General features: G+C 40.4%; 1 protein-coding gene across 2 annotated transcripts in view; it reads left to right on the top strand.

Annotated features, from left to right (window-relative positions):
* Positions 1–25,081, top strand: part of EPB41L5 (erythrocyte membrane protein band 4.1 like 5) — a 136,110-nt gene that overhangs the window by 86,565 nt on the left and 24,464 nt on the right. For both annotated transcript variants that reach the window (XM_047772183.1, XM_047772182.1), the window contains exons 17-19: positions 5,107–5,270; positions 8,844–8,941; positions 23,210–23,338. In XM_047772183.1, the coding sequence (XP_047628139.1) occupies positions 5,107–5,270; positions 8,844–8,941; positions 23,210–23,338 (391 nt within the window). The remainder of the gene's footprint in view (positions 1–5,106; positions 5,271–8,843; positions 8,942–23,209; positions 23,339–25,081) is intronic.

Raw genomic sequence — 25,081 nt, 5'->3', positions numbered from 1 at the left:
TAAAATGCCAGATCCTTAACCCACTGAGCAAGGCCAGGGATTGAACCTGCATCCTCATGGATGCTAGTCAGATTCATTAACCACTGAGCCGTGATGGGAACTCCCAAAGGGGCCTTTTAATCAAGAGAACATAACCATACTAATTATTTATGAATTTAATGATAGCTCCTCAAAATACATGAAGAACTTCAGAACTGAAAGAACTTCAGAGTATTGGACAAATCAATTATGGCTGAAGATTTCAATACTCTCCTTTCAGTAAGTGGTGGAACAAAAAATCAGAAAGGATATGGTTCAATCCCTGACCTTTCTCAGTGGGTTAAGGATCTGGCATAGCCGTGAGCTGTGATGTAGGTTGCAGACGCAGCTCGGATCCTGCGTGGCTGTAGTATAGGCTAGCAGCTGCAGTTCTGATTTGACCCCTAACCTGGGAACCTCCATATGCCACAGGTGAGGCCCTTAAAAGCAAAGATAAAATAGAATAAAAGGCCCCTTTGTCCTTATGATATGACCATCTTCATTTTAAGTACTATTCTTTGCTCTAAACTCTACTTTGGTAACATTATATTCACTGTAGCTTTTTTTTGACTAGTGTTAATGATGGTATATTTGTTTCTATCCTTTTATTTTTAATTTTCTTTCTTTATATTTAAATTATGTTTTGTGTAAGCAGCACATAATTGGGTTTTGCTTTTTAAATCTCTACTGATAAACTCTGCATTCAAAAACTGGAATGTTTCAGCTTTGTGCAATGGCAGTGTGGTTTATCCAAGGTGTGGTTATTGCTAATTGTAAACTTTTCCCAGTAACCCTCTGGGATGAATTGAAATATAGTTGGCATTGGCAATTTTTGACAATTGCTATGGAGACTGAATTTTTTTAAATTGGTATGTTTATACCATTTCCTTTAAACATGATTATTGATATGATTGAGTCTGTCATCTTGCTGTTTGTTTTCTCTTTGTCCCATATGTTTCTTGTTCCCATCTTCCTCTTTTTTTTTTTTTTTTCATTAATCAACTGGGTTTTGGGTGTTTTATTTATTTATTTTTTTTGTTTTGATATTTTTGGCTTTTTTTGGTGGGGGGCCACACCTGCAGGATATGGAAGTTCTCAGGCTAGGGGTCAAATCAGAACTGTAAGTCTGTGCCACAGCCACAGCAATGCAGGATCTGAGCTGCGTCTGTGACCTACACTACAGCTCACAGCAACACTAGATCCTTAATCCAGTGAGCGAGGCCAGGGGTTGAACCTGAGCCCTCATGGATCCTAGTCAGGCTCGTTACCATTGAGCCACAATGGGAACTCTCTTTTTAGGGGGCAGGGGAGTAGGCCACATCTGTTGCATGCGGAAGTTGGAAGTCTCAGGGCCAAGGATCAAACCCCAAACCCGCACCACTTTAGCAACCCAAGCCACCACAGTGACAACCCATTGAGCCACCAGGGAACTCTCGATCAAATGTTTTTTTTAAATTCCACTTATTCCCATTTCTTACTCCTTAGCTTAACAACTCTTTGGCTTTTTTTTTTTTTTTTTTTTTTAATTTAATGGTTTCTTAAGCGTGTCCAACTTTATCACAATCTGCTTTCAAGGGGTATTATACCATTCCATGTATAGTGCAAGAACTTTATAGGTGTGTACTTCCATTTCTCCCCTCCCAGCCTTCTGACTATCATTTGTCCAGAATTTTACTTTTGTGTTTGTTTTAGATCCCATAATACATTGTTCATTTTTCTTCTGCCTATAGATTTTGTGTATCTTCCTTTAACATTTTTTTAGTGCTGGCCTTTTGGTAGTGAATTCCTTTGTATGAATGATGATGATTTTGTCTTTTCTTTTTATTAAGATATAATTCACATACCATATCATTTACCCATTTGAGGTGGACAGTTCAGTGTTTTTAGCACATGCATAGAATTTTGCAACCTTTTTTTTTGTCCTTTGTCTTTTTTGTTGTTGTTGTTGTTGTTGTTGCTATTTCTTGGGCCGCTCCCGCGGCATATGGAGGTTCCCAGGCTAGGGGTTGAATCAGAGCTGTAGCCACTGGCCTACGCCAGAGCCACAGCAACGCGGGATCCGAGCCGCGTCTGCAACCTATACCACAGCTCACGGCAATGTCGGATCGTTAACCCACTGAGCAAGGGCAGGGACCGAACCCGCAACCTCATGGTTCCTAGTCGGATTCGTTAACCACTGTGCCACGACGGGAACTCCCGAATTTTGCAACCTTTATTACAATTTTACCTTGGAACATTTTTGTCCCCCGCCCCCTGCAAAAGAAACCCCATACCTATTATCTGTTGTTCTGCTCATCACTTATTCACCCTTTTGGTGAGAGAGGGATTCCCACCCTCAATACTACAAGAAGGCCAAATACATAATGCCCAGCACTGGACAAATAAGATATACAGCAGTTTATTAGACAAGGGAGAAGGAAACCTCACAATGGTGAGGCCACATACATGTTTACTTGGGAGCAGTGAACAAACATAGGCTTTGGGAGACAGGGCTTTATAGCAACATGAGAATGAGTTGACTTCTGGTTCCTACTGGAGGATGTGATTAGCTCGTCTGAATAATTTCATAGGCTGGCAGAGTGAAACTTGTTAGGTTAAGAACCTGGTAGGATGCAGCTGGTACAGTTGATGGGGAATCTTTTTCCCTGGGAGGGTGTATCTGGTGAGAGCAGGGGAACTCATAGTTGGGCCTTTGGGGCCCTATGAGGCTCAGGATGTCAAAGCAGTCCTTAATATTGAATCTTAAGACCATATACCACAGGAGTCAATTCCCATTCCTCTCCACAGAGAAGGAGATTTGCCTGTCTTTGTGGATTTACCTATTCTGGACAGTTCATAGAAGTGGACTCACACAATATGTGGTATTTGGTGTCTGGCTTTTTCCCCTTAATATTATGTTTCCAAGGGTCATAGCCTTTGTCAATACTTCACTTATTTTATTGCTGATTATTATTCCATTTTTTGGGTAATATCACATTTTCTTTATCTATTTCCCAGATGATGGGCATTTGAGTTTCCACTTTTTGGCTGTTATGAATAATGGTGTCATGAACATTTGTGTATACATTTTTTGCTTTTCTTTGGTAGGTACCTTGGTTTTCCTTTTGTTATCTAGCTTTTTGGACTAGATAATAAAATTTGGGTTGATACGATTTTTTCTTTCAGCGTGTTTTGTTTTTTGTTTTTTTGTCTTTTTGCCTTTTCTAGGGCCGCTCCTGCAGCATACGGAGGTTCCCAGGCTAGGGGTCTAATCGGAGCTGTAGCTGCCAGCCTACACCACAGCTACAGCATCTCCAGATCCAAGCCTCGTCTGCAGCCTACACCACAGCTCATGGCGATGCCAGATCCTTAACCCACTGAGCAAGGCCAGGGATCAAACCCACAACCTCCTGGTTCTTAGGTAGATTCATTAATTAGGTTGAGCCATGACAGGAACTCCTTCTTTCAGTGCTTTTAAGATACTCCACTGTTTTCCAGTTCGCATTACTTCTGATAAGATGTCTGCTGTCAGAGATCCCATCATGGCGCAGGGGAAATGAATCCGACTAGGAACCATGAGATCGTGTGTTCGATCCCTGGCCTTGCTCAGTGGGTTAAGGATCCAGCGTTGCCGTGAGCTGTGGCGTAGCTCACAGACATGGCTCAGATCTGGTGTTGCTGTGGCTCTGGCGTAGGGCAGCGGCTACAGCTCTGATTAGACCCCTAGCCTGAGAACCCCCATATGCTGTGGGTGTGGCCATAAAAAGACCAAAAAAAAAAAAGAGAGAGAAGTCTGCTTTCATTCTTATCTTATTCCTTTGAACATATAATGTTTGGGGCTGCTTCTAAGTTTTTATTCGTTTGTTTGTTTTTGTTTGGCCTCGCCTGCAGCATGTGGAAGTTCCTGGGCTAGGGATCAAACCTGTACCACAGCAGCAATCTGAACCACTGCAGTGACAATACCAGACACTTAACCTGCTGCGCCACAAAGGAACTCCCTAGCATTGTTTTTAAGCAGTGTGATTACGGTGTGCTTTGTGTAGTTTTCTTCATGTTTCTTGTGTTTATGGTTTGTTGAAATTCTTGGATCTGTTGGTGTATAATTTTTATCGGATTAGTAAACATTTCACCCATTTTTTTCTTCAAATATTTCTTCTCTCCCGCCTTAACTTTGTGACTAGTTATTTATACAGTAGTTTGCTTAAAGTTGTCCCATAGCTAACTGATATTCTTTTCTTTTGGGGAGATTCCTTTATCTGTGTGTATTTTATTTTGGGTAGTTTCTATTGCTATGCCTTTAAGTTTAGTATCTCTTCTAAAGTCTAATCTGTTGATTTCGTCCAATTTATTTTTCATCTCAGGTATTGTTTTCATCTCTAGATGTTTGATTTGGGTCTTTTTTTATATCTTGTAGTTTCTGCTTAGCTTTTTGAACATATGGAAATACAGTTTCTATTGATTGATTACTCTCTTTAGTAGAGGATGTCCTTTTTTGCCTCTTTGCATTCCTGGTAATCTTTGAGTGGATGCCTGACATTGTGAAATTGACTTTGTTGGATGTCAGATTATTTTGTGTTCCTCTGAGAATCTTCTTGAATCTTCTTGAGCTCTGTTTTGGGATGCAGTTATATTATTTGTAAACAGGTTGATCTTTTCAGGTCTTTTATGATGTATTAAGTGGATTTGTTGCCATGCTCAGTCTGGGTTAATTATTTTCCACTATTGAAGCAAGACCTTCCTAATACTCAATACCCTTGAAGTGCGTGGTTTTCATTCTGTCTGTGGAAGGGGGCATTGTGGCCCAGTATGAGTGCCACTAGCTCTTTCCCCTGCCTGGCAAGGGGAGGAAATCCTTTTGGGTAGTTTTTTCCCCAGGCTCAGGAAGTTTTCTTGCACGTGTTCCCTGGTCAGTGCTCTACTTGACAGGAACTTTCTGTAGTCTTCCAGGCTTTTCTCCTTGTTTAAGTGCTGCTCTCTCCTGTCTGGTTTTCTGTCCTATGAACTTGTTTTTTGTTTATTGTTTTTTTCCGACAAATACTTTTATCAGTATTTTAAATTCTTTTTCTAATGAACTCCTTGGTCTAAGTAAGTTTTCTGTTACCTTTACAGCTTGCCTCTGAAGATTGACTTGCTAGATAGTCCAGACTTACCAGAAACAACCATTGATGAGGTAGTTGGGGCAGCCGACACTCTGGACATATCCCAAGTATCAGATGAAATCAGCACAGCCCCCAGGCAGACTGGACTAGAGGAATCTGAAGTTGAATATGGGAGTAAGTAAATGTTCTGTGTAATATCGATGGCATTTCTCTATTTTACCTCCCGTCGCCCTTTTTTTTTTTTTTCTTTTTAGGGCCGTACCTGCGGCACATGGAGGCTCCCAGGCTAGGGTTTGAATCAGAGCTATAGCTGCCGACCTACACCACAGCCACAGCAATTCGGTATCTGAGCTGCATCTTCGACGTACACCACAGCTCACAGCAACACTGGATCCTTATTAACTCACTGGGCAAAGCCAGGGATTGAACCTGCAACCTCATGGTTCCTAGTCAGGTTCATTTCCACTGTGCCGTGACAGGAACTCCTATTTTATTTCCCTTTGAAATGAGTTATTTAAGTCAGTTCTTCTAAGAGTCTTTTATGTAATAGTTGAGTTTGAATTTTTAATGTAGAATAGTTATGCTTTCTTGCCTTTTTTGGCTTAAGGGTCCATTGAAATATTTAAGATCACATAATTGAGACTATTAAATATTGTATCATTTATAAGTCATTAAACATTTTTGAATTTCCAAATCTTCTTTTTTCTTTGTTTCTTGAATAAAAATTAAGAGAAAAAAAGTTTCTTTAAGGATTTTCTAGGGCATAAGAGTGAATAAATGTTTGGCCATTCTGTTAGCATATAGAAAGTAGCATAATGAGGGCAGTTGTTTGCCTAAACCTACACAAATAATGCAGAAAGAATGCTGCTTTCCTAAACCTTTTAAAAAGTTAAAAGGAAACAAATTGCACATTAAAAATTTCTATGTATTTGTGAGTTTGGTTTGATATTAAAGCATAAATTGTCTTTAAACAGGAGCTTTCTGTTGAATCTCAGTGTAACATGTGTTCATTTAAAAGCAGCTTATATTTATGTGGCTCTTGCCAATTTTGATCTCTATTGCTCAGATGAGATGCCATCTTTAAACAGCTTAAGGAAATTGCCAGTGAGTTTGCTGTTGCCTCTGAAGAGTGTAAAAATACAGAAATAGTATATATAATTTAGAAGGAAGAAGTGTTAATGAAAAGTTACACAGCACTTCTGGTTAATAGAACATGCTAAAGTACTACGGGTAATTGCCATTAAAAATTTGTTATTTTGTTCCCTAAGTAACCACTAAAAATACACAGTTGAACAGATGCTCTGATACATCAAAGATGTTTTTAATTGACATCTACCATATTTAAATTATGCTTGTGAGCCTGAGATCAGGGGAACAAAAATTAGTTTTGATTTATTATGTTGATAATTTCAGAATTGTGTTCTAATTTGATTTTTTTAAAGGTAGTAGTCAGTTACTAGATTAAGGAAACATTTCCATTATTCCACGCGTACCTTGTTTTATTGCATTTTGCAGATAGTGTGTTTTTTACGAAATGAAGTTTTGTGGCAACCCTACATTGTCAGATGATGGTTGGTATTGTTTAGCAATAAAGTATTTTTAAAGTAAGGTATATATATATATTTTTAGACATAGTGCTTTTGCACATTTAGTAGACTTGTAGCACATTTACAGTGCAAACATAACTTTTATATGTACCAGGGAACCAGAAAGTTCACATGACTCATTTTATTGTGATCTGAAGCAAACTCACTGTATATCCAAGGAATGCCTATATTTCTCATATATTTTCTTGCGAACAATTTCATTTGGTTATTTTCCAGTTTTCACAGCCCTGGACCCTATCTCTTATTAGAAATGATCACTCTTTGTCACTAGAAAGATATGAGATATAACAAACCAAGGCCATCAGTATTTCAGTTTGTTCAGCCAGAAACAGGACTAGCTTTATTTATTTTCAGGGTTAAAATAAAAATTGTCTCCTTTGTAGGATGCCAATATTGACTTTATTTATATTTCATTTTATGTCCATTATATGAATTTTTTAAAGCCTTAGAAATTCTTTCAGTGCTGCAATAGTGGTACATTCACAGACAACATTTATTTAGTACATACTTTCTAGGAAATTGTATTGGTTTTGGGGGAACATATTAGAATGCCTAGAAAAGAAAGACCAAATGAGATGTAAAAACTTCAAATATTTGAAAGCCTGTTATATCAAAGAGTTCATTTTATCTCATTCTATTGGTGAATCTTGGATCAGCAATTTGAAAGTATAGGGAAGCAGATTTGGAATCAGTATAGGGGAAGAATTTTTTTTAACTCTTTCTGCCATGCATCAGAAATAGATACCTTACAGTCAGTGAACTCTAATTGCAGATGATACTCCAGCAGAGCTTAAATGCTATTGAAGTGGCAGAAGAAATTTCTTGCATCATGTGTGGTTTTCAATAATAAAACATATTCAATTCAAACTTACAACATTTGCTCAGAGCTTTCAATGAAAATGGAGTGTTTTATGTTAAGAAATAAGGTCTATGGGAGTTCCCGTCATGGCTCAGCAGTAACAAACCCAACTAGTATCCATGAGAACTCAGGTTTGATCCCTGGCCTCTCTCAGTGGATCAAAGGATCCAGTGTTACTGTGAGCTGTGGTGTAGGTCGAAGATGCAGTTTGGATCTGGCATTGCTGAGGCTGTGGCATAGGCTGACAGCTACAGATCTGATTCAACCCCTAGCCTGGAACTACCATGTGCCACCAGTGTGGCCAAAAAGGAAAGAAAGAAAATCTTATAATCTTGGTATCCAGTTTATTCTGTATTTTCTTTTGGTTGTAATATGAAAATCCTGGTTGGCTTAGGTGAGTAGTTATAAATAGTAACTAAAAAAAAAAAAAAAAAAAAAGAATCTCAGGATGTTTTTCACCCAAATGGAAGTTGCAAAAGAAGCTTTATTCCCACGAGTTCTCCCCTACCACCCAAACTCAACAGTATTAATTTAACAATTCATAAGCTAAAATATTGTGGTCCCAGCATCACCATGCTAAACTTTTCATGTCAAATAATTTGAAACATAAGAAAACCATGAGGTGGCAATTAAGTAAACAAACAAGTATGGACGTTTTTGAAATTTTGAGATTAATGTTGAATTAGTGATTCTCAGTCTGGGTTGTGCATTAAAATCAGCTAAAGAGTTTTAAAAACTACCAATGCCACAGAGGGAACTCCATCTGACAGCTTTTTAGAATCAGAGCAGATACAGGGCAATGTTCCTGTTTAGATTAACTCTTAATCAAATTAATGGAGAGTTACCTGGTTATGGAAAGAATTTCTATTTATCTGGATTATTATCAGATAATAATGGTGGTGTTGATCTGGATTATTACATTTTTTTTTTCTTTTAGGGTCATACCTGCAGCATATGGAGGTTCCCAGGTCAAATCGGAGCTGCACCTGCCGCCTATACCACAGCCACAGCAACACCAGATCAGAGCCACATCTGCGACGTACACCTCAGTTCATGGCAACTCAAGATCCTTAACCTACTGAGCAAGGCCAGGGATCAAACCTACATCCTCATGGATACTAGTCAGGTTCTTAACTTGCTGAGCCACAACGGGAACTCCTGGATTATTACCTTTAATTGATGGTAACTGGTGTTGGACTGGTAGCGGGGAAGCTTCATTCTACACCATCACAGGGCTCTGACAGCCTGGAGACTAAGCAGCTCTTTTGACATTTTTTTCAGCATTAAAAGATGCCTCAGAGAAGCTCAAACATCTTGAGGTGGAGAAGAGTTCTTTGCCATCCCCTCCTCCCAACATCGATGTTAACATCAACAGCAAGGTACCCAGATCTCTCCTCTGTATGCTTGTCACCCACCCCAGACCTCAAAGAGCCTTTTCTATCCAAAGCTAATACTTTTCTTTTCTTCCCCTAGGAAATCTGTCTGGGCTAAACTTTTATAAACTTGTTTTGTCGTTTAAAAAGGTGAAATTTGCAGATGTTTAGGAGTAAAGGAGGAAATTTGACAAGAACATTAGGAGCTATAAGGTCATCCTATGATTTTGTTTTAATTTTTTTTTTTTTGGCTGTATGTGCAGTGTGCAAAAGTTTCCAGGCCAGAGATCAAACCTGTGCCACTGCAGTGACAATGCCAGATCCTTAACCCACTGCGCCACACCAGGGAACTCCTTCTTGATATTTTTAAACATAATCAAAAGTAGTATGGTTGTTAAAATTTTTATTTATTTTTTAAAATATTTTTTTTATTTTTATTTTTTGGCTGCCCTGCGGCATATGGAGTTCCCCGGGCCAGAGGTCACATCCCAACCAGTCTCGACCTAAGCCAGATCCTTAACCCACTGTGCGGGGCCAAGCATAGAACCTGCGTCCCTGTGCTCACAAGATGCTGTTGATCCCATAATGCCACAGCAGGAACTCCTAAACCTTTCCTTTTGGTTCAACCCATCCCTTCTCTGATTCATAGGTCTTGAGTTAGTTGAAGAGCTTAGTTAAAATAAGCCTTTTGGGAATTCCTGTCAGGCTCAGTGGTTAACAAATCCAACTAGGAACCATGAGGTTGCAGATTCGATCCCTGGTCTCGCTCAGTGGGTTAAGGATCCAGCCTTGCCATGAGCTGTGGTGTAGGTCTCAGACACAGCTCGAATCCCGTGTTGCTATGGCTCTGGGAGGCCGGTGGCTACAGCTCCAATTCGACCCCTAGCCTGGGAACCTCCATATGCCAAAGGTGCAGCACTAAAAAGACAAAAGACGAAATAAATAAATAAATAAATAAGTCTTTTGAACTTATAAAAGGATTTGTCTAGAAGGGAACTGCTCTGTAATAAACTTCAGATGCTTGAGTGTCAGCTCACATACCTTTCACTATCCTGTCCTCTTGGAGTTTTATAGACTTGAGGTCAGGGTTGGGGGTGACATACTAATTGTTAAACTACTTAAACTTCAGTTTGTTGTTTGACTATAATTTAAAATTTTTCTTATTTCTACATTGAATAACTTATAGAGATAACTAAAACAGAAATGGGATAAAAATAATTATTCAAATCAGTTACCAGATATCCCCACTAAATGGAAGAGTGAATTTTAGGTCATGATCTGAAGACACACACATATATATAACAGATAACGAATATCTTTTGAATCAGTTTTTGTGTATTTTTTTCTTTTTGCTTTTAATTTTTTATTTTTTTATTTTTTAGGGCTGCACCAGCAGCATATGGAGGTTCCCAGGCTAGGGGTAGAATTGGAGCTGTAGCTTCTGGCCTACGCCAGAGCCACAGCAACTTGGGTTCCACACCACATCTGTGACCTACACCACAACTCACAGCAACGCCAAATCCCCGACCCACTGAGCAAGGCCAGGGATCAAACCTACGTCCTCATGGATGCTAGTCAGATTTGTTTCCACTGAGCCATGACAGGAACTCCTTTTGTTTTTAATTTTATGACTGTACCCATAGTATATGGCCAGGGATTGCCACCTACACAGCAGCTGCTACAATGCTGGATCCTTTCACCCACTGCACAGGGCCGGGGAATGAACCCACGCCTCCACTGCGACCTGAGTCGCTGAAGTCGGATTCTTAACCCACTGTGCCCTGGTGGGACCTCCAGATGTGTATTGTTTTGGTTTGGTTTTAAAGAGGAAAGGAGAAGATTTAACTAGCAGTGCTCTTTCATCCTTAGATAACTAATTGGGATTTCTTCAGAGACCCAATTGTGGAGTACAGAGCGATTTTCTTCTTTCTTACATAGTCATTGTTAAAACTGTCCTTTTGGATCTGGCATTGCCACAGCTGCAGCTTAGTTCTTGACTGTGGCCCGGATCTGATCTCTGGCCCGGCAACTCCATATACTGCAGGTGGCCAAAAATCAATCAGTCAATCAATCAATCAGTCAATCAATCTGTCATTTTGAATCCAAGCCTTTTTTTTCCCTTCTATTCCTTTTATCATATTTTTTCTTAGAAATATCTCTAAGAGGGAAGTTCCCATTGTGGTGCAGTAGAAACGAATCCGACTAGGAGCCATGAGGTTGGGGGTTCGATACCTGGCCTCGCTCAGTGGGTTAAGGATCTGGCATTGCCGTGAGCTGTGGTGTAGGTCAGAGACATGGCTTGGATCTGCCGTTGCTGTGGCTGTGGTGTAGGCTGGCAGCTACAGCTCTGATTGGACCCCTAGCCTGGGAACCTCCACATGCCGCTGGTACAGCCCTAAAAGGACAAAAGACCAAAAAAAAAAAAAAAAAAACTTCAAGAAGCTGATTAGGAGTTCCCTGTGGCCTAGTAGTTAAGGATCTGGCATTATTACTACATTGGCTCAGGGTGACTGCTGTGGCATGGGTTCAATCCCTGGCCCAGGAACTTCTGAGTTGCAAAAGAAAAGAAAAAAACATGAAGCTGGGAGTTCCTGTTGTGGCTTAGCAGGTTAAGAACCTGACTAGCATCCATGAGGATGCAGGTTCAATCCCTGGCCTCATTTAGGATTAAGATTAAGAGTCCAGTGTTGCTGCAAGCTGTGCCCTAGGTTGCAGATGTGGCTTGGATCTGGCGTTCCTGTGGCTGTGGTATAGGCCAGCAGCTGCAGCTCTGGTTTGACCACTAGCCTGGGAACTTCCACATGTCTCAGGTGTGGCCCTAAAAAGAAAAAGAAAGAAAATGAAAGAAGCTGATTAAACTTCAGAAAGCCTTTCCTTTTTTTTTTTTTTTTCTTTTTTTGACCCCTCAGTATTTTTCAGTTATATTGGTCTGTTTCCTTTACATCATCAGGGTTTTTTTGTTCATTTGTTTTGTTTTGTTTTACTATCTCTTTAAGGTGGGGGAATGCAGAGTCAGAGACAGAAAGGTTAATTGGAAGCTTTAGGTGAAAGCTTTAGATGGTTGGCAATTATTTTGACAAAAATGTAGTGGAGGCCTGGAGTGAACCTAGAGAAGAATAAACTGTTCAGTCCCGGAGGGCTCGGGACGGTGGGGAGGAGGTGAGTGATTGTTACTGAAAACCTGCTTGTTTCTTGTGCAGAGTTCCCTGCAGTCTTGAGCTGCAACTTAACTTAGGTTGTGAACCAGAGGATCTATTAAATTAGTTTTGAAGCTTTAAAAAAATGAGTATGAGTGTGGGTTCAGGATAGGAAAGGGAGTAAAAGAGTGGGCTATGTTGGACTTCCTACTGTGGCACAACAGGATTGGCAGCATCTCTGGAGTACTGGGACATAGGTTCAATCCCTGGCCCGATACAGTGGGTTAGGAATCCAGCATTGCCACAGCTGTGGCATAGGTCACAGTGATTTGGTTCAGATCTGATCCCTAGCCTGGAAATTCTATGTGCCGGGGGCAGCCAAAAAAAAAAGAATGGATTAGGTAAAAGACAGTATACTGTCAAGGAGTCTTTGGGGGCTTAAATGGCTGGGAAAATAATAGCTAGTATTTGGTGAGGCTTACTCAGTTCCAAGCAGAAGTAGGAAATAATTAATCTTGTAGTAATAAATAAGGGATATCTAGCTACCTGAACTCTTCAACTAGTGCTGTCTAAAAATTAATTCCTGTTTTATTTATATGACACATTCTTAATCCAGTCTGATTTCTATACCTCGGCCATTAATAGTTGATGTTTGCTTAAGGATTGCAAATCTTAATTTCAACTTTACTAACTAAAGTAATTCTAGGATGAAAAGCCTACTGTAAATAAAATACATTGTCCTAAAACAAAGTGTCAGTTGTTGGGTGATTAGCTCTAAAATTTGGGTAACTGAGAAGCTCTGTACCAGTCACAGCATTGTGAGGTAAAACTCGGACTAGCACTGCCGACAGCAGAGTGGACATCAAACTTGTCTTTTTTTTGGTCTTTCTGCCTTTTCTAGGGCCACTCCCACAGCATATGGAGGTTCCTAGGCTAGGGGTCTAATTGGAGATGTAGCCACCAGCCTATGCCAGAGCCACAGCAACGCAGGATCCGAGCCACATCTGTGACCTACACTACAGCTCACGGCAATGCCAGATCCTTAACCCGCTGAGCAAGGCCAGGGATCGAACTCGAAACTTCATGGTTCCTAGTCGGATTTGTTAACCACTGCGCCACGACAGGAACTCCCAAACTTGTCTTAAGAACCCATTTTAGAGGGACCTCATGTCTCGTCAGGCCTACATCACCCAGGATTGATGTGTCACTTGAGACCCTGATGTACTGTTGATTCAGTTTTACAAACCTGTTTATTGTTTATGTTTTATAAGATATCAGATAATAAGTATTGTGTGGAATCCACAGAAGAATTACAAAAATCTTGGCCCCCAGAAAACTTGGGCCTGTCCCACTAGGCTGGTACACGTATTGCAGATCTCCTCTGCTAGTGGGATTTTCAGATGGTAACAGCTGGTACGGCTTGGAAGGCCAAATCAGGATCCATGAAGACTGACAGGCTGGAATGATGGACTGGATATAAGAGTGTATGTTATGACAAGTGTGACACGAATGTAGGGTTAGGATAGGGAGGTGTAGAAGGTAACAGGCATGTGTTAAAATGAGGATATGGAAACAGAGTGTGAAGTGCGGCTGCCAAGACAGCTATGTTGTATTAACTGAAAGGGCTTAAAAGGGAGATCCAACCATAGTATTAAAAAGCAGGAGAGATAAAAATGATTTAGGAGATTTAAAGTGGGATATGGTGAAGGGTCTTGAAACAAAGTTATAACTGAAGATCGGTAATCTCAGGAAAGAATACTTCAGCTATCTGAAGAGCCTTAATGTGAAAAAGGAAATAAAGTCCCTGTTTTTTAATAGCCTCAGGGAAAAGTTAAGGTCAGTGAGAATGTTAAGAGTTATGCAGATTTCACCTCAGTGTAGGAAAACATTTCCTAACCTATCTGCAAATTGATCAAGATGCCTGAGCAAGCAGCAAGTTCTCCTCAGGCTAAGACTAAAGTAATCACCTTTTCAGATATTGAACTGATCATTCTTTCCAGCCTGAAGATGCCCCCTGATTCTTCAAGTCATTGGGATTTTTCCCTTCTTTCATTCCTTTTTTTTTGTTTTGTTTTGTTCCTCCACCCCTCTGCACCCACAGCATTTGGAAGTTCTCAGGCCAGGGATCAGACCTGCACCATAGCAGTGTTGGCACTGGGTCCTTAACCTGCTGAGCCGCCAGGGAACTCCTTCTTCCCTCTTTCTTTGTGCCTCCCTATTTTGGAAACTTACTCACAGTGTCTGCCTGACTTATATGTTAGAAGTACTTTAGGGTTTATGCTATGTCAGGATCTTTAATTTTTTTTTAATAACCTTCCTCCTCTTAATTACTTGAGACAATTCCAGGATTTTCTTTACCTTCAAATTTCATTTCAGAAATCATTTTTTTCTTGTTTCTTTATTAGCAAATTTTAAAAAATGCTTAAGTAACAAAATCTAAACTGCATTTATTAGTGAGGACAGGGGCACACTTAAGCCATGCATGACCTTTCAGCAGCTAGTCTTTTTAGGGTAAAGAATTAAAAGTACTGCATGATGTGCGTCCCTGTCTTCATAGCAGCACTATTCACAATAGCCAAGACGAGGAAGCAGCCTAAATGTTCACCAACAGATGAATGGATAAAGAAGATGTGGTACATATATACAATGGAATATTACTCAGCCATAAAAAAGAATGAAGTAATGCCATTTGTAGCAATATGGATGGACCTATAGATTCTCATACTAAGTTAAATAAGTCAGAAAGAAAGACAAATACCATACGATGTCACTTTTATGTGGAATCTAAAATATGACATAGATGAACCTATCTGTGAAACAGAAACAGATTCTGGGACAAGGAGAACATACTCGTGGTTGCCAAGGGTGAAGGGGTTGGGGAGGAAGGAATGGGAAGCTGGAACTGGCAGATCTAAACTATTATACATGGAGGGGATAAACAATAGGGTCTTAACTGTGTAGCACAGAGAACTACATTCAGTCTCCTATGATAAACTAATGGAGGAGTTACCAGGTGGCTCAGTGGGTTAAGGATCTGGCATTGTCACTGCTGTTTTTCAGGTTTGATCCCTGGCCCAGGAACTTTTGTGTGCCACAACCAGAAAAAAAATTTAAAAAATATAAATATATATATATATTTTTCTTAAAGTGTGTATATAACTGAATCACTTTGCTGTACAGCAGAAATTAACAAAACATTGTAAACCAACTATACTTCAATTAAAAAAATAGTAAGGCATGATGACTGTTCTCTTGACCAGAAGTTGGCAGCCTGTTTCATTAAAAGGTCATTTAAGTATTTTAGTCTTAGCAGCCACACAGTCTCTGTCACTGTGCTCAGCTCTGCCATTGTAGCATGAGAGCAGCCACATGGGCATGAGCATGGCTGTGTTCCAGTAAACGTTATTCTCCGACATAGGTGGTGGGCCAGGTTTGGCCTGCAGCTTGTACTTCTCATGTTGTTAATGTAATCTAGTGGCAGGTTGCTACCGCATGTGATTTGGAATAATCTTTGTCATTTTTACTGTTGATTTTCTTTGTATCCACACCTTAAGAGGGTATAACCAAAAATTATATCAAAAACTAAAATCTGGGAGGGACTTCTTATTTGTGCCTCTGTGGGTTTAGGACCCAACGTGGTCTCTGGGAGGATGTGGGTTTGATCCCTGGCATCTCTCAGTGGGTTAAGGATCCAGTATTGCCTCAAGTCGTGGCATATGTTGCAGATGCAGCTCAGATCAGGTGTTGCTTTGGCTGTGCCATAGGCCTGCAGCTGCAACTCCAATTTCACCCCTAGCCTGGGAACTTACATATATATGCCATAGGTGTGGCTGTAAAAACAAAAACAAAATCTGCACTTTCAATAAAACAAAACAGAAAGATGATTTATTAAAAGGGTTTTGACCTGCAAGCTTGGAAACTGAGTTGCTGACAGATTAAGGAGTGTTTACGAGATAAATACAAAAGTAACTTGCTTTTTTTTTCTGATTGGTTGCCTAGTAGTCTTCTTTCTTACTTGGATCAGAGTAGCTGAGTTAGGGGAACAGGAAGTCCAGAGCGGGAGTAAGCAGACTTGGTGCATGGGGATTGGCTGGTGTCTTCTGTGGACCTCTGAGGAGAGCTGTAAATTCCCCTTAAGGTTAAAGTGTCCTTTACATGCCTTTGTTGACCATTTCCATTTTGTCCCTGACATAAATGTGACACCAAATGTTTTAGTTTGGTTCTGTAAATAGGTACTTTATTTCCTCCTACCCTCCATTTGGACACAGAGGGTATGGTGATAGTGAGATAGGAGGGAAGGGAACAGGGCACAACCATTAAAAGAATGGCATAGTCCTTGAGAATAACAAAATAGGATAAAAACTGGTTAGAGCTGATTAGGCCCAAGATGGCAGAAGACTTGACTTCCAATGGACCTTGGGCCTCATTATACTCTAGTTGTAATACATTAGCAGCTAAATGACATACCCACAGGTGCCATCTCAGCTCCAAGGCCAACCATAAAAGGCCAAAAAATGGGCACTGGCCCAGTTCCTGGAAATCTCCCTTTCCCCAGATAGTTGGAGAAATCCTCCCACTCCTTAGCCTGTGAAATTACCCAGCCCATAAAAACTAACCACTTCAGGGAGTTCCCTGGTGGTCAGCAGGTTAAGGATCTGGTGTTGTCACTGCTATGGCTCAGGTCGCTGCTGTGGTGCAGGTTCGATCCCTGGCCCAGGAACTTCTACATGCCACAGTGTAGCCAAAAAAAAAAAAAAAAAAATTTTTACAAATGCAAAGGCAAATATTTCCTATTTGACAATAATTGCTATAGGGGGAAAAATAGTTTTCACCTCTACCCTCCTGAGTCTTGTCTGAGATCTTTGTAACAAAAGGTGGATTAACAAGAGAAAAACAAACAAGTTCATTAATATTTATACCTCCTGTATACATGGGAGATGCCAGGGCCTAGTGAGTAACTCTCAGAGGTGGCTTAGCATTCCAGCTAAATACCATCTTCAGCTAAAGTCAAAAGAAAGTTAGAGTGGAGGATGCAAGGATAAGCAGGGAAAACAAGAGTAAATCTGCTTGTTATGCAGATTTAAATGCTTCTCAGTGCTAGGGGTTTGAGCTGTTTACAGAGGTTAACTTTTGTCCTCTGGTAGAGAGGAAGGAGGGACACCTTTGTAAATTTTTGTCCTGCTTTCAGGAAAGTAGGGGAAGGACAGAGCTTTTCTTGTACCTGCTTCTCCTCAGCTGCCTTCAGCTCAAAATACCCCTTATGTCGAAGGGGCATATATGGGGATGGCATATTCTCTGCTAACCTTCATTGCTTTGATTTTTTAGTTTGAAGGGTTACTAACATTATACTAGTATTGTTGGTGTGGGTTTTGTTTTTGTTTTTGTTTTTGTTTTTGTCTTTTTGCCATTTCTTGGGCCACTCCCGCGGCATATGGAGGTTCCCAGGCTAGGGGTCTAATCGGAGCTGTAGCCACCGGCCTACGCCAGAGCCACAGCAACGCGGGATCCAAGCCGCGTCTGCAACCTATACCACAGCTCACGGCAACGCCGGATTGTTAACCCACTGAGCAAGGGCAGGGACTGAACCGGCAACCTCATGGTTCCTAGTCAGATTTGTTAACCACTGCGCCATGACGGGAACTCCCTGTTTTTGTTTTTTAAGTAATTTTTTTTTCCTTTTTGCTTTTTGCTTTTTAGGGCCACACCCACGGCATATATGGAAGTTTCCAGGCAATGGGTCAAATCAGAGCTACAGCTCCCAGCCTACACCACAACCACAGCAACGTGGGATCTGAGCCACGTCTGCAACCTACTTTACAGCTCACAGCAGTGTGGGATCCCTGACCACCACGCAAGGCCAGGGGTAGAACCCGCATCCTTATGGATTCTAGTCGGATTCATTTCTGCTGTGCCACAACAGAAAGTCCCTAAAGTAATTTTTAAGTCTTAATATCAGGCTGTTATGCTATTGGTAGCTTAGCATTTTTTAGTTTACATAGTAGGCTAGCTCTAAAAGTTCACTTCTCTTTTGTCATGATGTTCTCAGGTGGCTGTGGGTTGAGGGCACTGAATCCTAACCACTAGACCACCAGGGCCAGCAAGTTTGATGTAGGTCCCCATCAAGTTTGATGTAGGTCCTCAGTTCTTATCTCTTTGCAGGAACAATTCAGCAAAGAGAATGTGAATAGTGAGGCAAATAAAGTGTTTATTCAGAGAGAAGATACATGTACAGAAAGCATGGGTGGGCTCAGAGAAAGAGAGAGAGTCACTCTCCTCTGGCGTGATTTAAGTCATTTATATGAGGGCAGTTCTTCCAGGTGTCCTCTGACCAATCATCTTGCTTTGTCTGGCCTTGACCCCGTATTTGGCCTGACTCAGGGCCTGTCCCTGTGTGCACAAGCATCTTTTAGCCAAGATGGATTCTAGCACATGGGTTTCTGGGAAGTGGATAGGTTGTACTCTGGACTGGTGCCCCTGCCCTTCTCTGACCCCCAAGGAATCTTTCTGTGCATGTGTAGTTCAGGAGGCCTCCTTGACCTCAAGAATGAGAAATGTGGTGGTCCCTTCATTTTGAAGTGTCTTTCCACAGTGGACAGATTCCAGTTACTCAGCCCAGGACCCATCCACCTCCTGCTTCAGTGGTCTCAGCCACCACTCTATCTTCATTTAGATACCTTAAAACAAGGGAAAGAAACAGTTTATAAAGTGTTTAAAGCCTTTGTGTATATTTAGTAAAAACACAAGGTAAATTGTATCTAATCCTGCAAAGATTCTTTGCCTGCGGATAATGGATCTACTCATGAATAATTATGAGAAGTTCCTTAAACCCTGTGAAATGGAATACATGTTCTTGTCTTTGATTCATTTATACATTTTTCTGGAAAGTAGGTCCAAAATTTGTTACATCAAAAGGGTCCATGACTCAAAAGGAGTAAACCATACCAAACTTAAAATAACTCTTCACATCTCTCCTCAAAACCAAAAAGACCATCACTTTATTTAAAGGCTTACACAATTTAAAAATAATTAAACAGTTTCAGTTTTTCTGAGATATTTAATGAAGGAGCTCTTAGAAATGTCTTCTCTGTATTTAAAAAAAAAAAAAAGGTACTATTTTTCTTTTAGGTTTTACTCTTTATTCTAATTCTTCACCTTAGGTATTTGACTGTATAAATGCCCTACTGAAAGATGTTCACGCTTCCTAGCCAAGATTGTTTCAAGAGTGGTTTTGTGTCTGAATCTGATGGCATTCTGGGTGAGCGGATCTGGTAGCATTCTGGTTGAGCCTATCTGGTGGCATTCTGTTTGAGAACTTGACTCTAAGTCCCCCTAAAACTGAGTCTCCTTGCTGAGTTTATGATTAATCTCACTATCCAAAAACTTTATTCCCTTTCTTGTCCTGCCCTTGTTTTCCCCCTCAGGATTGAGGAGTATTAAAGAAAAGGGGAGATTGAAACTAAGCAGGATCCTGTGGGGCCTTCCCAGGTACAAAAGCCCCTCTGTGCTCCCCATTTCTTGTTTGTAGAAAAAAGGTTTAGTCTCCTAGCCTTCCCTGAGTTGCAAAGAGTAGGCTCAAACTGTTACTGATTAGGATACAGAGTCATAGGACTCCTCTTCCTCCTGAAGGAATGTAGATAACAGTCATGCATATCTTTGAGTTGTTCTGCAGAGGTCGGGGATGGTGACTACCTGTTGACTGTAAATAAGTAGACCCCAGACTGGTTGGAACCAGAAGGTTGAGGTTTCAGAAGCATCATCCTATTTGCTCACCACCAACCAATCAGAAGAAGGTCCGCAAGATGATCACATATCCTACGACTGTCTCCCCTAACACTGTCTTTAAAGACCCTTGCCTGAAAGCCATCAGGGAGTTCAGGCCTTTTGTTCACGAAATACCCATTCTCCTTGCTTGGCGCCTATGAATAAACCCTTGCTTTTCTGCAAACTCCTGATGTCATTTGGCTTTCTGTGCCCAGGGCACATGAGCTCTTGCTCCAAAACAAACTTCAGCAGACTTTAACCCCTGACTTAGGCTCCTAACTAAGCTGACTCTGATGGCTAAGGACTGCTCTACAAAGAGTTTAAGCACCCAGTCGTGTTAGAACAGGTCTAATTTGGACCTGTTTAGGAATCAAGGTATCTTTTTAATTCTTTTGGTCTTTTGTTTGCCACATTTTGGTCATTCAAGGCAGATATATCAATAGCATAGTAATTGGGTGTCATTGGACTTACATGCAATAATAAAACAGTGTGAAAATATTTTAAAGCTATTACATTCAACTTGTATTTTAGCAGTTTTTTCTGTTGTGTACATACAAGATAATTGTACAAGATACAGATTTTAAAAAGCAGGAAATTATAAAAACCTCCTTATCCCACTAGTAAGAGATAACTACAGTTAACATTTTAAAGATACATACTTCCAGAGAGTTCCTGTTGTAGCTCAGTGGTAATGAACCCGACTAGTATCCATGAGGATGCGGGTTCGATCCCTGGCCCCGCTCAGTAGGTTAGGAACCCAGCATTGCTGTGAGCTGCAGTGTAGATCACAGACACAGCTCAGATCTGGCATTGCTGGGGTGTAGGCCGGCAGCTATAGCTCCCATTCGACCCCTAGCCCAGAAACTTCCAAATGCCCCAGGTGCAGCCCTAAAAAAAAAGAAAAGAGAAAGAAGATTCACACTTCTAAACATTTAAAAGCAGTGTACATTTTTTAAAATAGAAATTCAGTGACTCTTTTTTATAGCTAATCAATTATAAATCTCTTTACTTCAGTAACATATTACAGGCAATGGCTAAATTGCATGCATATGTCATCACTGTGTTTACTCAGGCTCCTATTAGACATTTAGATTGTTGCTAATTTTTACTGCCGTAATTAGTACTGTGACAATGAGCCTTTTTTGTTTTTGTTTGTTTTTGTTTTGTTTTGTTGGCTGTGCCCACGGCATGTGGAAGTTCTTGGACCAGGGATCAAACTTGAGCTGCTACAGTGACAACGCCAGATCCTTAACCCACTGCACCACAAGGGAACTCATCATCTTCAATCATTTTCCTGGAAAGTGGAAGTGTGAGGTCAGATTTCAGGAATAATTTTAAAGCCTTTTGTACTTACGCAAAATTGCCTTCCAGAAAAATGGTAACAATCACAGGCACTTTTACCTATGATATGTATGTTGAATTCTTGTTTCTTTTTTAAATATAGGCAGGAAAAGAAGTATCTGCCTATGTCAGAGGTGGGTTGCTCTGAGAATTCTGTGATGTGCAAATATAAATGATAAGCAAATAAGCTCGTCCACAATGTAATTGTCTCTGAAAAGAAAATGTCAAAGCATTTTAACTAGCTAAGAACTTTTTCAAGTTTTATTGAGATATAATTGACAAATAATATTAAAATATATTTAAAGCGTACAACTTGGAGTTCCCGTCATGGCTCAGTGGAAACAGATCTGACTAGTATCCATGAGGACGCAGGTTCAATTCCTGGCCTCACTCAGTGGGTTAAGGATCCAGCATTGCCATGAGCTGTAGTGTAGGCTGCAGATGTAGCTTGGATCTGGCTTTGCTGTGGCTGTGGTGTAGGCCGGCGGCTACAGCTCCAATTTGACCCCTGGCCTGGGAACCTCCATATGCCACAGGTGCGGCCCTAAAAAGACAAAACAAAACAAAACAAAACAAACTACAACTTGATGATTTGGTGTAAGTATACATTGTAAAATGATTCCTGTGGTCCAATTAACACATCCATCACCATAAGTTAACCTTTTTGTTTTGTTTTTTGGTGAGAACTGAGAACACTTGATATCTACTCTCTTAGCAAATTTCAAGTATAAGAAACAGTCTAATTAACTACAGTCACCATGCCATACATTTAGGATTTATTCACGTCATAACTTTTACTAGCCTCCCCCTATTTCCCTACTCCCTGGCAACCATTCTATTTTCTGTTTCTATCAGTTGGATTTATTTTTTTAGATTTTACATTTGAGTAATACTGTGTAGTATTTGTTATTCTCTGACTTAGTTCACTTAGCATAATGCTTCATCTATGTTGATGAAAATAGCAGGACTTCCTTCAGAAAATGTGGTGCCAGTATTTGTTCAGGATAGTGATCTTGTTTCCTTGGATACATGCCCACAAGTGGGATTGCTGGGCCATATGGTGTAAGCTAGCCATCACTGGAAAAGGATTGAGAGTCTTCTTTCTATTACTTGGAGCCATCCCAAAGACTAAAGTTACAGGCCTACGTAGAGTTTAGTACAGAGTAGTGGTTCTCAGACTCTTATGTGTATGGAAATCATTTGAGGAGGCCTATTAATCATTCAGATTTTAGGATCCCACTCAGAGCCAGATGTATGGAGACTACACTATGGAAAACCAGATTGGAATAAGCACATTAGTTAAATCTTTTCAAACCTGAAAAGTGGTACAGGATGTAATGCCATACATGGCACCTGGCCTGTTTTACAGACAAAAGCTGTATCTGAGACTAAGAAAATATTGAGAGTGAGTTTGTTATTTAGACCAGCATTAAATGGTAACCATAGTAATAATGATGATAATTGATTGTCATCATTTTAAATTAGGTAAAATGTCAGTTGTAGTGCAGGTAATTTACACTTATTATTTTGCTTTCTCCTTTTCTTTTTGTAATGGTTAGTTTATATTGCTCTAATTACGATCTTCATTGACCAGACTTAAGCTTTATTTGATCATTTTTGTAAGTCTTGATCTGAGAGTGACCTCTTTGTGGCTGTTTGACAAACAGTTGTCTGCCTGGTGACAGTTCCATAAGCACAAGGATTAGCCTGTGTAGAATCTGACCTAAAATCCAGTTGAGATTCTTCATGTGTGGTTTAATTCAGGCATTTGCTACAGATGGTGTAGGTTCGTTATTCAGTTGCTTAAAGACAGGAAATTGGGCTTGATGATGTCCAGGGGTCCCTCCCAATTTCATATTTCATGTTTGTGATTATTGAGCCCTAGTTGGAAACTACATGTAGGAGTCATTGACAGTTCTTGGAGTAGCATATGGCACATGATTCCCTGCTTGCCTGAACAGGAACATCAGTCCCTTTCTGTTTCCACCTAATTATTGCCTATCAGAGTTGCTCACAGTATATTTCTAATATCTAGGAGGAAGTGGTGAAGTTAACTGAGAAATGTCTGAATAATGCCATGGACAGCCCAGGACTGAATGCCCGCAGAGTTCCTCCTGACTTGAAAAGTAACATTTTAAAGGCTCAAATAGAAGCCGTGCAGAAGGTAGGCTGCTTTTGAGGGGTTCCTGGGAGAGTGGCCAGATGTCTTCAGTGTTAAGAGACTTGGGTCGAGCGACCCTGTAAAACAAATAAAATACATGAACGTTGGACATTCGTGTCCTGGTTGGCAGTTAGAGGGAATAGTACTGAGAAACACGCTTGAGGTGGCAGGTGCCTTTGCAGCTCTAAATTCTAATAAGGCTAGATTAGGAGGGGGCAGTCGTAGGATAAAAAGAGTAAAGATACTCTAGGGTATAAAGTGTTTTTTTTTTAAAAAGTCAAATTCCTAGAGAAGTGAGTCTCTAATTGTTGTTACTTTTATAGCCGGGAAATCTGGTGATTTTTTTAGCTTCCTGTCCGTATTGAGTCTGTGACTTTAGATCACTCTTTATCAGTTGGCTGTTCCCCACCATCCCCCAACCCCCACTTCAGCAAAATTGTGATGTTCTTAGCCACAGAGTGATGGTGAGGAGTCAGCTACAACATCTCGTGAAGGATGCAGGGACCAGTCCCCATGAAGTTTATGGTGTCCGCGCTCTCCAGCCAGCCTTTCCTTGGCCTCCCTAACTCTCAGACTCATCCTCAACACTGAAACAGGACAGACGCTGGTCAGCTAAGGTCTCAGAATATCCTGTTGTTGGGAAGATGCTCTTTGTCCGTCCTTCCCCAGACACAAGCCTGAGGGAACTGAGAGGAATATTGTTCATGTGTTATATGTACCTTCTCACCCCAAAGTTAACATAAAACATAATATTGAATATAAAAACAAATGTAAAATATGGCAAGCAGTTCCTCTCACCCCAAAGTTAATGTAAAACATAATAGTAAATATAAAAAAATGTAAAATATGGCAGGCAGCACAGGCTCTGGAATCAGACAACTGGAATTTGAATCCTGTTTCTAATCTACCACCTACTAACTATGACTTGGCAAGTTAGTTAATTTCCCTGAACTTCAGTTTAATTATGTTTAAAAAGGGATAATGTAATGCCTACCCTAAGGTGGGTTATTGGGATGAAATAAAATAATAACCATGAATAATAACCTTGAGCATCTAGTAAGTGCTCACCCTGGTGTTGGTGCTGCATGTCATAGCACCAGTGACTGCAAGAGTCGTCATAACCTTACATCTCAGTTTTACTTTTGGGTCTGTCTGGACTTGAACAAGAGAGAAACTTGAATAGCCATAAATGAAAGAGATGTTGTTTTATAGTTAAAAATCATCCCACAAAGAACAGTTCAGGACCAGCTGTCTTCATTGTTAAGATCTACTGAACATTTAAGGAAGAAAGAACAACAGTTCTGCACAAACTCATTCAGGAAATAGAAGTGAAGGGAGCACTTCCCCTACTCATTTCATGAGACTCATATCACCCCAATACCAAAACCAGAGGAAGATATTCCACGAGAGGAAGCTATAGCCCAATACTGTGCTTGAACATGGACTCAGAAGTCCTTAACAAAGTATAAGCAAATCATACTCAACAATTTATGAAAACAGTAGTACACTATGGCCAAATAAGAGTTTGGTAAGATATTAAACATATACTTACCACATGACCCAGCAGTATCCACTCTTAGGTATTTATCCAAGAGAAATGAAAATGTAGGTTCACATAGGTATTAGTACATGACTGTCCCTAGCAGCTTTATTTGCAATATGTCAATATGTAAAAACTGGCAACAGTCCAAACGTCCATCAGCAAGTAAACAGATAAACAAATTGTGGTCTGTCCACACAGTGGAA

This window comes from Phacochoerus africanus, chromosome 3 (assembly GCF_016906955.1).
Source record: "Phacochoerus africanus isolate WHEZ1 chromosome 3, ROS_Pafr_v1, whole genome shotgun sequence".
Taxonomy (NCBI): domain Eukaryota; kingdom Metazoa; phylum Chordata; class Mammalia; order Artiodactyla; family Suidae; genus Phacochoerus; species Phacochoerus africanus.
The sequence above is the reverse complement of the archived record's forward strand: the minus strand, read 5'-3'. Positions and strand labels throughout refer to the sequence as shown.